At 34.7% G+C, this 15,345-nt stretch overlaps 2 protein-coding genes across 2 annotated transcripts; both read left to right on the plus strand.

The window, feature by feature from the left end:
- The first annotated feature begins 2,691 nt into the window (after positions 1-2,691).
- LOC113330367 (39S ribosomal protein L41-A, mitochondrial-like) lies at positions 2,692-3,538 on the plus strand. The gene is made up of 3 exons (XM_026577179.1): positions 2,692-2,923; positions 3,018-3,082; positions 3,337-3,538. Exons 1-3 carry the CDS (start codon positions 2,779-2,781, stop codon positions 3,403-3,405), a joined length of 279 nt encoding a protein of 92 aa, XP_026432964.1. The 5' UTR covers positions 2,692-2,778; the 3' UTR covers positions 3,406-3,538.
- A 7,347-nt stretch (positions 3,539-10,885) lies between these two features.
- LOC113330573 lies at positions 10,886-13,786 on the plus strand. Its single transcript, XM_026577379.1, has one exon. It carries the CDS (start codon positions 12,871-12,873, stop codon positions 13,408-13,410), a length of 540 nt encoding a protein of 179 aa, XP_026433164.1. The 5' UTR covers positions 10,886-12,870; the 3' UTR covers positions 13,411-13,786.
- Positions 13,787-15,345: the final 1,559 nt, after the last annotated feature.

The following is a 15,345-nucleotide window of genomic DNA, read 5'->3' on the forward strand; positions in this document are numbered from 1 at the left end:
TGTACAATTATGTACACATCAAAAATGAACAGGTGTACAACTGTGTACACATTAACAACTCAATAACAAAAGGTGATTGCTGAAATTCAACAACTATATAATTTTAGAAAACGAAAAAACATAGAAAAGTGAAACAATTATGCAGAATTTAGTTCCAAAGCTTTGTTGCACTTCTAAATAGTCTCCACATGTGTACCATGAGAAGATCAAATAATATAACAAATTATGACCAGATCAAGCATCCACTCTGATACATGAAAAGAAAATAGTGGTCGAAATTACACACATACTTCAAAACATAGAGTGTAACAGGACACCACACATTTGATTTGACATGAAACAAGTCTGTAATTTGTACACAAACGAAAATCCGTAAATGAAAACACTCTTTAATTTTCATTTATACTACAAGAAAATGATTAAGGAGCTAAAATACGTGCTCGGACTTGCAAGAGAAACTGGATGCAGGGTACAAATACATAAACAAATAAGGATCTCATAAAGAAGTGAATATATATATATAATTAGCTATTAAGTTCACATAGTGGTTCACTGTCCAGATTCAAACTTAAATTAAACAGACTCCAAGGTGAAACATATAATAGCTTATATAAAGTACACTTAGGTACCTGATGATTTTAAGAAAATGAATTAAACAACATCCTAGTACACATAAACTTAACAATATTAATTCAATTAGGTCCTTTAGAGAAATCTTTGCACAAACAGAACTTACTACTGTATTTATGTTCCAGCAAAGTAGTTCCAAGTAGGTAGTAGTACAAAATTAAAAACATGCCGACACGCCAATGACAGTTCAAAGAGAACTAGTATAAAAGTATCTGGGACTTAGACAGAGTCACGGTTTGAAATGAGAGCTTAAACTTTGAAAAAGAGAATTTAAACTTATGTATAATTTAGAATTAATAACTGTCCATGACAAGAACAAGTATCAGATTAAAATTAATTCTAAATTTTCACGAAGATCCATGACATATTACGGTGAAAATGCTATGACCATAAAGTATTTGAAAGTCAACAGATTGTACAACTTCAAAAAAAACATCAGATCATTTCATTTTGGAAACATAAGTACATATATAAAATCCAGAAATACTAACAAATGATCTAGGCAAGCCAGGTCTCACTTTCCGGAAAAAGATCAAGAAAATGTTTAAATCAGAATGCAGACATTAGCATATTGACTAAAATGCGCAACTGTCGGCGAAATATTCAACGATGTGCATACCTTACAACCATATTTTTCTAAAGGCTCTTCACATACAGTTTAATAATTTTAATTAGATCCAACAAATCTTTGATAGGGAGAAATAAAGTTTATCATTTCTTTTTATGTGTTCGTTTTACGTAAGTCAAAGAAAACCTCTACACATATCATTCTCAAATGAAAGCCAACAAACTACTTACTAACCTATCCAGCAGCAAGCCCGAATATCACCATTCAAACGTGCAATAGTTTTTACTATAAAAAAGTAACACGATCATCGTTAGTAGTACACTAACTTCCAAAAATGGAAGACGATAAATAATTTGCACTAGTATCACCTTTGGTACGAATGATAAATTTCCAATTTACAAATTATGATCAAAAGTGATGGTAATCTGGGCAACCCCTAGGTACAGGGAATACATATGAACTCAAATTCTCCTAGTAACTTGTTGCTGGGGGGAATAATCCATTCTTAGAAATGTGTAAGGAGCATATCTGGGGAGTACAAAATACACCGAAACATGATGAAGAAGAAACAAATTCAGTGCCACACAATTCTAACTGAACTAAATTCTTATTATTAAGTTTTATTCATAAATATAGTTTGCAGTGTTACACCAACAAAGTCATATGGACCATTCAGCTGACAAGAAAAATGGTATTATCTTCATAATTGACCATTCAGACTATACAAAATGGTGTTGCCATCATAATTGATTCATGTGAGATTGCACCTATACAAATCAATCAAACAGAACCATGAACCAACACTATACATACAAAAAATTAAAGATATGGAACAGTAATACTTACAACAGGGGTATGGATTTCTTCCTTATCCTGAGTATTATCAGAACCCCAAGAAGATAAAATTGGTGTTGTTGTTCGATAATAATTGTCATCATCATCGTCATCCACATCCATATCGCCCCATTTTTGATGAATAAATGAACAGTTTGTTCAGATCTAGAAATCGAATAAGAAGTACAGAGGAGATCAATCAAATAACATAAAATGAAAGGATTAAAGCACTAACATGAACAAATCTCTGCAAAAGAACGACTCTAAATCTCCTCCGCCTAATTCTCTCTCTCAAAAAAAATCTTCAGATCCAAAAAATAAACATCGTCAAGATGAGAAGGGTAATTAAGGAAAGATAAAATGGTGGTATTTCTGGGGTCGGCTGGAATTTGGACTTACTCGTCCAAAGTCTGGACTAAACTGTTAATGCAGGGTAATTTTGGACTACCGTGTACTGGCTTTAAATGAGTGGACTAAAACGTCAAAGCCCACAAACTTTGGGATTAAACGTCAATTTCTACCTGAATCATCTGATACCCACCCATAAAAAAACAACAGATGGGCTGGTTTAGAATCTGCAGATTCCATCCCAGTCCAGATGGTCCATGTATTTAGCCTGTAATGTGTTGAGTCTCTTGGTACTTCCCGGTTGACAGTATCTTCCCATCTCTTTCATTTTTACAGTTTTGTCTGTGTACAGAATTGCAAAACCCTAAAACCCTCGTTTACTTTCTCCGAAAATCGAGATGGTATTGGGATTATTGGTAGGGTTAGGAAGATCAATGAGAAGAAAGAGAACATCATCTCTTTCTATTCTCTCTTCTAAACGCGCTCCTAAAGACTATTACAAAGGAAAAAATTGTAAACCTACTGGTTTTCATACTCGCAAAGGTACCTTCACCATCTCTACTCTATTATAGTGTTGATTGATCCGTCTCTCTTTTTGTTCAGTAATTTACAAATGCGAATTTGCAAAATTCTTCAGGTGGATATGTTGTTGTTGATGAGAAATTGCCAAATTATGTTGTTCCTGATCTAACTGACTTCAAGGTACTGTCAATTATCTCCAAGCTATTGCTTGCGTATGTTTCGATGATGAAAATGCTTTCCGTTGATCTTGGTTTTTGTACAAATGTAACGGGCTGGATATCAAGAATGTTACTTGAATCTCAGAAATAGGGATAAGGAAATTGAATCTTGGTTCTTATCTTGAATGTCTTGCACAATTGGTGTAGAGAGTAGGTCATCTTTTTCTAGCTATATATGTCAGTATCTGTTTACTAATCATACATGGCTTTATGCAGTTGAAGCCATATGTTTCACAATGCGCGGTAGAGGTGAAAACTACTGATGCTACCAATGCAGCTAAGTGAAGATGTGGCAAACTGAGCAAGTATTCCGGTCGTTTGTTCTTCTCAGTAGGCCTTAATTGAATTTTATTTTTATCTAAAAAAATGGAACATAAAATTGAAGAGTATTGATAATTTGGAATATGTGTTCTCTTTTGTTGACTCAATGAATATACTTTACTTCCCCAGACTAGCCAACTAGGGTACTAGTTTTCGCTTGCATGTCTAAGAGAAAGATAAATCCTTCTATTCACCATGCTTGATTTTGTTGCAAGACCTTAATTTGAGTCTCCATTTTGTCTTGATGCATTTAAGTAGTTCTGGGTGAAATACAATAAGTAGTAAGACAACTTATTTATCCAATTGTGAAAAATTCCTATTGTCAAAATATACTTAACCAATAGAAGGAGCACATATTTAGCACAAGACATCAGAAAATTTAGTTGCTTGCTATTTCAAAGTCTCAACTACTTTTGGCATGAGCCTCTAGTGTCTTTTTAGATAAATGGCTGTGCGCAGAGACTTAAATGAGTCGTGGTTTCTAGACATTTCTTCTAGGACTCGGTTAAATGATTACTTGGGACTAGGAAACTTATCTCTTATATTTTATTCTGTTGATTCTTTTACTATTCATAGCTAGCTGTACATGTATATGGATTTGTACGTCAGCATGCCTTGAATATCTGTAGCCGAACATCAACTGGATTAAAATTAACATAGATGGAGCAGCCAGAGGCCACCCGGGATTTGCAGGGGCTGGATACGTTTGTAGAGACTCTGATGCACGAACTGTAATAACAATGGCTCAACCGTTGGGAATTACGACTGCACTAACGGCATAAACATGGGTCTTACTATTGGCTTCAAGAACAGCAACAGAGAGACAATGGCCTAGAATTCTCTTTGAAACAGACTCAGAGAACCTCCTGCGTTTCATCACATCAACTACCACGCCACCTTGGCACATAGCATGAATGATTGAAGAAATAAAAAGTTGGCTTAGGCAAATCCCGCAAGTCGCTATACAACACAACTACATGGAAGGAAATCAAGCAGCGGACGGATTAGCAAATCATGCAGCAGATGGAAGCCAAGCAGGAAACTATTCAATCAAAATTTGGGACCAGGCAATCCCATCTTTTATCAGTCACATTTTATTTCAAGACTCTGTGGGTACCACATACACAAGACAAGTTGTAAATTAAACTTTTACTAATAAAATTAATGCTTCAAAAAAAAAAAATCTAGCCAAATATTCACTTTGGTATTGCATCTAACTAACCACCTAGTGTTCTGTTGAACAATTTCAAGACCAGAATATATACTCATCCAAAGCCAAGAACATTCATCTTTAAGTTTGTCTAAATGGAGAAAGCTACCATTTCTGCATTTTCAGTGTTGAGAACCTTATAACATAGGAAGGTCCCATCATTACAAGCATTCCAAGCTACTTTAGTCAACAAAACAGTATTTAAATTTTCAAGATTTTTAAAACCTAAATCTCCTAGAGATTTAGGAATTTGAAGTTTGTCCCAACCTATAAAATGGATGCCTTATGACTACCATATTTTCCCCACCAAAATTTCCTCTGAATATATTCCAATTGGGTGAAAGTATTTTTAGGAATTCTAAAACACCCATTTGATGAGTAGGCAGAGCATTGGGGACATGTTTGACCATGGTAGATCTAGCTGCCTGGTTAATATTTTTTCCTTTCCAGGGAATTAATCTGACATTAAAACTCTGAATAATACGTTTAAAAGCTTTACTTTTATTTCTACCCATCAAAAGAGTCACACCTATATATTTATCAGTGTCTTTTATCTCAGTCATATCAAGAGCTCTAGAAAGATCAGTTATGGTAGAAGGACTAATATCCTTACTAAAGTAAACACTAGGCTTACTAAAATTTAACATTTGTCCAGAAAACTTACCAAAATGATTAAGAATATCAAGTATACCTGTCACATTGTGCATATCAACTTTGGTAAAAATGAGAATGTCATATGCAAATAAGAGGTGAGTAAATTCATGTGCATTTCTTGTAGCTTTAACACCAGAGATAACATGATTAGAAGCAGCGTTAACAAGGAATCTGGATGGGGGTGTGTGTGTGTGTGTGGTGGGGGGGGGGGGGACTGTACTCACTTGTGGGAGAGCCATTGAGAAGCATAGAAATTTTAGTTGTTGAAATACATTGTTTAATGTATTTGCAAAATTTCTCAGGAAAACCTATTTTCTTAAGAATTTATAAAAGAAATGGCCACTCTAACCTATCAAAAGTTTTGGATAAATCCAATTTTAAAGCCATTGTACCAGTATATCCTTCCTTATGCTTCATGGTATGAATCTTCTTATGAGCAATGATTATGTTATCTTGGTTAGATCTTCCTAGAACAAAATCAAATTGATAAGGTGAAATAATCTTCTTGATATGAGGTTTGATCTTATTTGCTAAAATCTTCGAAAGTATGTTACAGATTGTGTTACACAAACCTATAGGTCTACAATCAACATGATGCTTAACAATATCAGTTTTAGGAATCAAAGATAAAAAAAGTTTTATTAAACTCTCTAGGCATATGACCAGTGGTAAAAATAATTTGAACATCTTGAGCAACATCATTACCAACAATGTTCCAGTTGGTTTGATAGAAACCATCTTAGAAGCCATCTGGTCCTGAAGAGCTCCAAGAATCCATGTCTTTGATAATTTTTAAAATATCATCAGCAGATGGTATTCTAACAAAAACCTCAGACAAATCATTAGTGATGATAGTTTTGATAATATCAAAACCATCCTCAGAAACATGTTGTATAGTTGAGCAGCTCACGGAACTAAAGTGAGTAACAAGAGTATTAGATCATCCCTTTTATCGTGCCAGTTACCATGCATATCATATAAACAATCAATGTTTTCCTTAAATATTTTTCTAATTAGCTAGAGTATAGAAATATCTAGAATTATTATCCATGTCAATTATGAATCTATCTCCAGATTTTTGCTTATAGAATTCAGTTTTGATACTAAAACAAAGTTCTAATTGTTTATTAGTTTAAGTGAGCCAATCATGCTGAGTGCTAGAAATAGGTTCATTATGTATGGTATGAAGTTGTTCCTGAAGAGCATTAATATTATTATCAATATCACCAAATTTAATCTTATTCCAATAAGATGGTCTTTTTCTAGTAGAATTATGCTTTCCAATCAAAAGATGAGCAGAAGATCCTACTATATCAGTATTTCAAGCAACATCAAGTTGATTTTTAAAACCAGCATGTTTAATCCACATAACAAAAAACTTAAATGGTCTCCATAGGTTTTTAGATTCTTGTTTGGTTTGCAACATTATAAGGCAATGGTCAGAGCCTGCCTGAACTAGATGATGTAACTTGGCATTGGGGAACTCATTATTACACCATTGTTGGTTTCCCAATGCCATATCAATTTTAGATTTTCTAAGGCCAATTCCAACTTATTACTAGACCAGGTGAAGTCTCTCTCTATGTAACCTAAATCCATAAGACCACATTCATTTATTTTTTTTTGAACAAATCTATCATCCTGAGAGAAAGATGAACTAACATCTAAAGTATGAAGATGCACATTCAGATGCCCCATAACAAGCTATCACATTACAATATATATGAAAGATCAGCACCAGATAATCTGCAGAAGTGATGTTAGAATAACCTAAACATAGGATATACTAACCTCGCCATACTCCATAGAGAAGACGATGTTAAGATAACTCCAGTCTCAAATGATAACGCCCTCCACATGTAATTCGTATATCCCATGACTCAGGAACTACCATCAAAGTTCTCTTCGTATCAGACTTTGTGATTCCTCGTGATAGATATCTAAAATCTTATCTGGTTTTTTTGTATTTTACTTGAGAGGTGGTTCATGATCTAGGATTCTCAACTAACTGAGTTTAAGTGTTCCATATTCGTAAGGTTTGCTTGACTTTGTATAATGAACACAAATTTCCAAAACTAGGTTGAAACATATCAAAATGGCAAAGAAAATAGGCTTAATTGTTTTAGGAAAATAGGTATCAAAAGTATTCACTAAGGTTAAAGCAATTCTTAGGATGTAAAGGACGTCAGCTAAAGGAATCAAGTGCGCAGAATCTTGCAAAGTTCAAGAGGCGTAAGGAACACGGCTGTAACTGAATTCCTTTGAGGGTTAACTCGGTCTCAGCTACATTACAGTATGAAGTCTGATAGTAGGCCAGTGTCTATAGTAGTTTAATACAATGTGATATTCAAAGGTGGACGAGGTCCATGGGGTTTTTCTACATGTGCAACTTTCCTCGTTAACAAAATTTCTGATGAATGTATTTTTCCTTTTTCTTATTATATTGTTTATCTTTATAACGGGATCGGCACAAGTAGTACGTGAATCAATCCACATAGTATAAGTTCTTATTATTTGATATAAAAACAAGACTCGTTCTTGTTGAAATCATATACGACTTGTTAGAATTCAGATACGACTAGATTAATCTTGGTCATTAATATTTGAGATCGTCCAAGAACTCTTCTACATAATGAGGTTCAGAAACCATTGTTATATACATATCTATTGTGGAAAATAAATAGAAAGAGAGAAACTCTATATATATATACAATCTTATTCAAGGGTCTTTGTTTTGAATTACGTATGATTGTGTTAGGTTTTGTCCATTGATGTTGCCGAATGAAAAAGTTGGTGGTGCACTTGGTGCCCTCTCTTTTCAGTATTTATATTTGGAAGGATGGATTTCATTTTCATTCCAGTTGGTAGAAATTAGTTGGATCTCTAATGAGCCAGATTAGCAACTTTCTTTAGATAGTTTTGTTTTGCGTCGTTTTGTTCAAGATATTTTATAATTTTTTCTGTACCAGTTCTAATGTGATTAGAAATATTTTTGCTCCATAACCTAAGCATGTATCTTACACTAGTGAGTTCTTTAATGAACGTAAGTGTTGGAAAACCTCGAATATGATGTTCCAACACTCCTGAATTAGACCAACATACTGGTCATGTTTCATCAATTCCCCAAAATACTTGAAAGGGGTAGCCCCGTTGTTCCAAGTATTACGAGTATTCGACACGGTCAGAATACATGTTCCCAAGTATCGAAGCTTGGAATTCGGGAATTTCAGGTTCAATTTGGCATTTAAAAGATCACAGTCAAGCCTCTGTTATGTGAATTAAATACTTGATCTTCCATTATTCCATGCATATATGTACCCAATGAAACCCAAATCCATCAGCCCACAATTGTTAATAAGATTATTTTAGAAAATTAGCTTCTCAACTATGCTAGCCATATTTTTATTTAAATATCCAAAAAGCAAGTTTCAAATTCGTGCCTGAACTCTCATGAAAACATGTAAAATACCAAAAATTATTTGCATTTCTAATTTGAATATTCAATGATTATGCTTATAATCAAAAATTGCTATTTTTATGTTGTTTTCCAAAATGGACAGAGATATATGGTGGTACAAGTCGATAGTCATCGATACTTATTCTTCTCATTATTTTATACATTTTCTTGTTTCGTTCTTTAATTAGTTTCTAACAGAAATAAGATGTTTGGATTATTTTATCTAACAGATTTTTTAAGCTACTAGTTATTTCTACATTTCTTAGATCCTAACAATTCCAAAGTACAATATTAACAAACTGCTAAAAGTAAGATACCACATGACATTCAATTTCGATTAGATTATATGACTCAAACATGCTAATAGTTATTTGAGTATGGAATACCATCACTAGTGCCGACGTATTTCTAGACATGTGTGGGCATTTTATTCTACCTATGCAAGGAGCATGATTTAGAGTTTCCTCTCCGTATGCTATATCCATACAGTACATACATAATATTTGAACATGGGCATACGATTTTGTGTGCAAATTTCTTCTATCCTAGTTTCATGCTAATCATATTCAGCGAATAAAATTGAAAAATAGGTTTTGGGCCAACCTCTTTAGTTGGGTTGTGAATCTTGTGAGTTGTGATTCTAGTTAGCAATTTGGGATACGGACGTTCGGGACGGCATACGTTCGTGTATTATTCGTTTCAATGGAAGATAAATTTGGTCCACTATTCGGTCAACCATTTTCAATTCGGTGATAATTCGGAACAACATACGTACGTGTATAACTCGTTTTAGATAATTGAATTCGGGACGGAAAATTCGGCTTGTTAATATAATTAAATTAATATGTATTTGTGAATTTAATAGCCTAATTTTATCATATAGATACGTTGCAGCGAAAAAATAAACATTTTTAACAACGGGTCGTTGGGGGATATGGGTTTTAAACGATTATCTACAGTGTATATGCTGAATTAAACAAAACCGATCGTGTGGAGCTGTGGTTGAAGGGTTAGCCTAGGAGTAAGGCGTCTCGAGGTCCCTTCACTTACTTTTCATTTTTTCTACGAAACATTAGTGAAGGCTGAGTCAGCCACTTGACTCTGACCAAAAACTTGTTTGTTTGCAGCTGACTCGGCGTCTGAATCTGAGTCAACTCCTGACTCGGACCGAGTCAGCAGTCAGACCGTTTGTTTTCCATTTTGAGTCAGATCTGACTCGACCTCTGACTCAGACATAACCCCTGACTCGGACTCATTTGAGTCAGGTAACAAAATACCCCTGACTCATGGGACCAAACCACTGACTCACTTATTTCCGAGTCAGATGAGTCAGATCTGACTCAAAACAAACATATCGACTCAGATCTAGATGAGTCAGGTGATTTCACTCAGATCCAGATGATTCAGATCCAGACGACTCAGAGGAGTCAGGAATAAACAAACATGGTGCAAGTCAAGTGAACGAATTTCCTACCCGAACTAACCGCGAACCCGTATTATTCGCGTATAGTGCGGAAACCTCACATAATGCGCGTACAGGGGTCGGTAGTTGAGTAGTGCGCGTATAATTCGTGGATCGATTCGGAATAATTCGCCGAATTGCTAACTAGGGTTATGATAGCTCACAATAATGCTTCAAAAAGACAACATTGGCTATGTGGTAGCTCACAATAATGCTTCAAAAAGACAACATTGGCTAGCTGAGTTAGTTGGATGGACGTTCATATTTTATTTTAAGTCTAATCGGGATTTAGACTTAAACTCGTGGCTAAGACTACAGATTATTCAAAGATAGAAAGAACCGGAAAAGTAGACTTTTTCAAAACAAAAACCTTAAAAATAGAATGAGTTGTACACGTGCGCACCCCCCTCAACACTATCACCAACTATATACTATAATTATTAAGAGAGGCAAGGCAACGCAAATAATCATGAGATAATTGGTATTTCGTACTCAGATTTAGACCAGCACTAGTGTTTGGTCTAATATTTGTCCAAAATTAGGGATTGGTACCTGGACTAGACATTGACCTAGTGTTTGGTCTAATATTTGTCCAAAATTAGGGGTTGGTAACTGGACTAGACATTGACCGGAATCGACTGTCTATGACATAACTTTAAATAATTTTGTAAATTAAAAATTTGTAAAATATTGAGATTACAAGTCTAGCCCTGAGGTGGCTAACATCCAACGGTTACAAAGAAAATCATTTAGTCTACGGCTGGGATGCAAAATCTAATAATCATATACTTAGACTATTTTTCCTCCGTCCAATATCAATCTTCGTCTTCTTCCTCCGCATCTATCAAAAACACAGCCACAAACCCCATAACTTCTTTCCTGATTTCTTCAGTCACGAAGCCATGGAATCAATTACTCTCCAAAATCAAAACTCCAATTTCAATAAATCGAAACCCCAACTTCTAAATCAAACAAAATCCCCATATACCGAATCAAACAAAACCCTAATTGAGTGATTCAAATCAACATCTCAATTTCATTAAATTGAATCCTAATTTCTGAATCAAACAAAACCATTATTTACCGAATCGAAGAAAACCCTTGTTTACTGATTGAATCATAATCTCAATTTCATTGAATCAAAACCAAAATTCCAATTTCTACCACTATTTGCTAAATCAAAACCCTAAATTCTGTAAATAGAAACCCAAACTAGAGTGATAGCTGCAACTTTTATGGGTTGCAGACAGGAAAATGGAGATCGAGCAGGATAAATTGCAGCTGATGATTGAAGCATCCATGGAGAAGACATGGTTTTATACTTGAATTGAAGCTTGTTTGAGAACTGGGAAGAATACAGATGAGGTTGGATTTGAACTCAGATGAGTTAGAGTTGAATCTGTGATGTTCTAGAATTACAGGTTAGGGTCTGAGTGTTTAATTGTGTTGTTGCTCGTAACTCTAATCTCGTTGCTGCTTCTGCTGGTGTTTTTTTGTTCATGGCAATTTATAGGGTTTTTTTTTCTGATTTTTTCTTCCCATTTTTTCTGATTTCTGAGATGCTGATGTTGGGTTCAGACGAGATGGTTAGAAGGTGAGTTCATAATTAATGAAGAAATTGGCAGCTGTGGTTTGAGTTAATTTTTAATTTGGCAGGATGGTTTAATCACGAATTGATATTGAAATTAGGGTTCTTATAGCTTTGAGAAGAATGGTTTTTGTTGTCTCTGTAATTGAAGGAATATTGCAGCTGAGTTTGAAATGGATTTGAAGATGGGTTGATTTGAAGTTCGAATTAGATGAGAGGAATTGGAAGTCAGGGTTCAGTGATGCTATGATTTTGTGGTGATCAGTGGATTTGAGATGAAAGTGTTGGTGGTGTTGCTTCAAAATAAAAAATCAATCTCAGATGGGTTGTGATGTGCAGGTGACTGAGATGATGTATTGCTGCCATTGTTGTGTGCAAAGGGTGCTAGAGGAATTTTAATTGAAATTGGCAGATTGGTTTGTGGTTGAATTGCAGAATGTTGTGCTGGTTCTGGGTAATGTGTTGTAGAGGATGCTGTTGTAGAGAAGGTGGTGGTGTTGAGTTGACGTAGCAGATTAATGAAATAAAGGAGATGGTGGTGCTAGGGAAAATTTGGAAAGTGAAGGTTATTATAGTAAATGGGTCATTAATTAATTAATTTAATTTAATTTATTTATTGTTTTAATAATATCTAAACAGAAGTTAGGATTTAACCGAGTCAATATGGGTCGTCTGGTCCAGGTACCAAGCACAAGCACTAACGTTGGACAAATGTTAGACCAAAGCCTAGTGTTGGGCAAAACCTGAATATTAAACACAAATTATTCCAATAATCATTCATTAATTAAGCATCGAGTAGATTTCCACATAATTACGCAACCGACTTCATTCTTCGGTCAATACTTCGGTAGGTCCATCACTTCACCTTCCATGCATCATCAACCATGATTTTATTCTTGACCCAAATTCCGCATTCATTAAATAATCAAATCCACCCCAAGATTTCTAGTCCTTGAAGGAAAATAAATCCCTCATAATTCCACAAGTATATATTGGGAGATATCAGAGGGAAATCATAAAGAAGAGATCAAAAGTGATCTGAGAAACGATTTGAAAAAATGGGTTATGAATTGTTTGTTATAGTAGGAAGGTGTAAGAAACATCCACAACATAAACAATCACCGGGAGTATGTTCATGTTGTTTAAGAGAAAAGCTTTATTATGTTGTTAATATTAACAACAATTTCACTGCTACTAATTCTACCGCTTCATCTCTTTTCTGGTCTTCTTCTTCTCATATTCCTTCTCCAACTCATGGTCAACAACAGCAGCAGCAGCAGGAAGAAAAAGCTTCTACGTCGTTAGAAGTCATTAGTGGTCAAAAAGTATCAACAAACTTAATTAGAAATGGTGTTAAGAAAGATGAACAAGAGTTTAAACGAAGTCGTTCGTTGGAGGTTGTTATAAGGAAGAAATATGTTGTTGATGATGAAGTTATAGTTGAAGATGATAAGAAACTTAATAAGAAGAAATTTGGTCGTGGGTTTTGGTTAAGATTACTGAACAAACCGACACCTTCTACTAATAAAAGGAACGATAAGATGTCCATGATGATGCATTCCAAGACAATGACTGAAAAACGGACACAAAGAGTTTAAGTTCATCGTGTAATCGGAATAGACCATGATCGGAATACAGATTCGACAGTTCTTGAGTTTACCGGTCATTCTCTCTTCTTATGTTTTTTTTGTGTGGGTATTTTTTCATCTTCTTTTTTTTGGATACGACATCATTGTGATCGTGTAGTTGAGAGAGGAAAAACTAAACAAAAGAAATTCAAAGATTGGGACAGTGAAGAAAACAAGATAGTTGTCTAGTCTTTTACGTGTACAAATTTAGTTGTTGTGATTAGAGGTTTGAATAAGTCTCAATGATTTTCTATGTAAGTATTATATATTGGGTTGAACTTTCCTGAAAACTAATGGCTTTGTCACTCTCACACATATTTTTGTTTATTCAATTTCCACTTTTTTATATGGGTATTTAGCCTAATTTTTCTCTTTTAATTAAGTATTGTTTTAAAAAAAAAAGGTTATATTAAGGAGGAAAAAGAAGACATTATAGAGCTCGTTGAATGACCGCTATAAGAGTGATCACACACTCATAAGAGTTTCCCAATTGCTTCACATGAGATTTGGAGTTACAAATTAGAACGTATTAGTGTTGCAAAGACCATATAATAACTAGTTGTTTTACAAGATCTATATTTTCAGCCACACTTTCTGACTACCACTAAAAAAATTTTCATTCTTCTCCTTCCAAAGAATCCAGCAAATTGCATATGGTATTATGTTCCAAATTCCTTTCCCTCTTCCATATATTACATTCGTAATCCAAGTATCAAACAAATGTAACAAGGTTCTCGGCATATGCCATGATATCTTGAAAGTTTTAATGAAAGGGTCAGACTCATGAAATTGTCCAAACTTTATCAGCAATGCATGAAAAAGTGGTCAAAAGTTTCTCTTACGTCGTTGTACATGACACACATATCACTATCATTGTTTATTCCTCTATGCCTCAACATATCCTTAGTCGGAACGAATAATGAAAGGTATCCCAGAGAATGAAGCTTACCGTTGTTTTTTCAGAGACGTCTGTCAAATATGCAAGGACCAAGATCACCAGCCAAAGCTTCATAGCATTTAGATGCACTGAAGTTCTCCATAATCACCAACTCGTCATATTCTTCCACTAAATCAGGGATATGTGGGATGTCACGTCTGACAATGTCTCATTCAAGTTGCTCATTTGCATTCAATGGTCTTATAAAGTCACGGTTCCAATTATTATTCACGATCATATCCGCAATTCTATCATCCTTCACCTTAGCTTATTTTACCACAACCGGTCTTGCAACCTCCCTCTATCAAGCCATTTATCCATCCAGAATCGAATTCCTTTGCTATTTCCCACAATAAAATGTCATATGTTAAAGATCGTAGGAACCATTTGACAATGTTTTTCCACAGACTCCTACATTGGAGTTGGTTATCAACGTCAGCCATTTACAACCCACTATTTTTCTTAAACTTCTAGTGCACTATTTTCCGCCAGAGATTATTCTTATTTTTAGAGTATCTTCAAATCCACTTCACAGGCAATAGGTGATTGGTTTTCCTCAAGTTTTTCATCCCCAATCCTCTATTCACCTTGGCATAAAAATTTAGTCCATGAAACCCAAATAAGCTTCCTTTTTCCTTCCACAACACCCCACAAAAACATCCGCATAATCTTAACCATTATTCTCTGCACACTTACTAGAAGATAAAATAAAGACAAATTTTTTTTTGTAATTATTATATATTGGGTTGAGCTTCCCCAGAAACTAATAGCTTTTTCCCCCTCACACGTGTTTTTATTTTTTCTATTTGGGTTTTTAGCCTAATTTCCGCTTTTAGCTAAGTATTGGTACCTAGTGTCCACTACTGTGCAACTGTTCCAAAACAGATAACAAATATTTATGGTTGTTAATGGCTAAAGATTACGAGGGGGGACAATACCAAAGTTCATGTGACACAAAACATATTCCA

The sequence above is a fragment of the Papaver somniferum genome, unplaced genomic scaffold, assembly GCF_003573695.1.
Source record: "Papaver somniferum cultivar HN1 unplaced genomic scaffold, ASM357369v1 unplaced-scaffold_118, whole genome shotgun sequence".
NCBI lineage: Eukaryota > Viridiplantae > Streptophyta > Magnoliopsida > Ranunculales > Papaveraceae > Papaver > Papaver somniferum.

Excerpts from the sequence above, each read along its gene's own strand:
- LOC113330367 (XM_026577179.1), top strand. The coding sequence starts at position 2,779 with ATGGTATTGGGATTATTGGTAGGGTTAGGAAGATCAATGAGAAGAAAG. Across the intron at positions 2,924-3,017 it reads TGGTTTTCATACTCGCAAAG|GTGGATATGTTGTTGTTGAT; the intron begins GTACCTTCACCA and ends AAAATTCTTCAG. Across the intron at positions 3,083-3,336 it reads CTGATCTAACTGACTTCAAG|TTGAAGCCATATGTTTCACA; the intron begins GTACTGTCAATT and ends GGCTTTATGCAG.
- LOC113330573 (XM_026577379.1), top strand. The coding sequence starts at position 12,871 with ATGGGTTATGAATTGTTTGTTATAGTAGGAAGGTGTAAGAAACATCCA.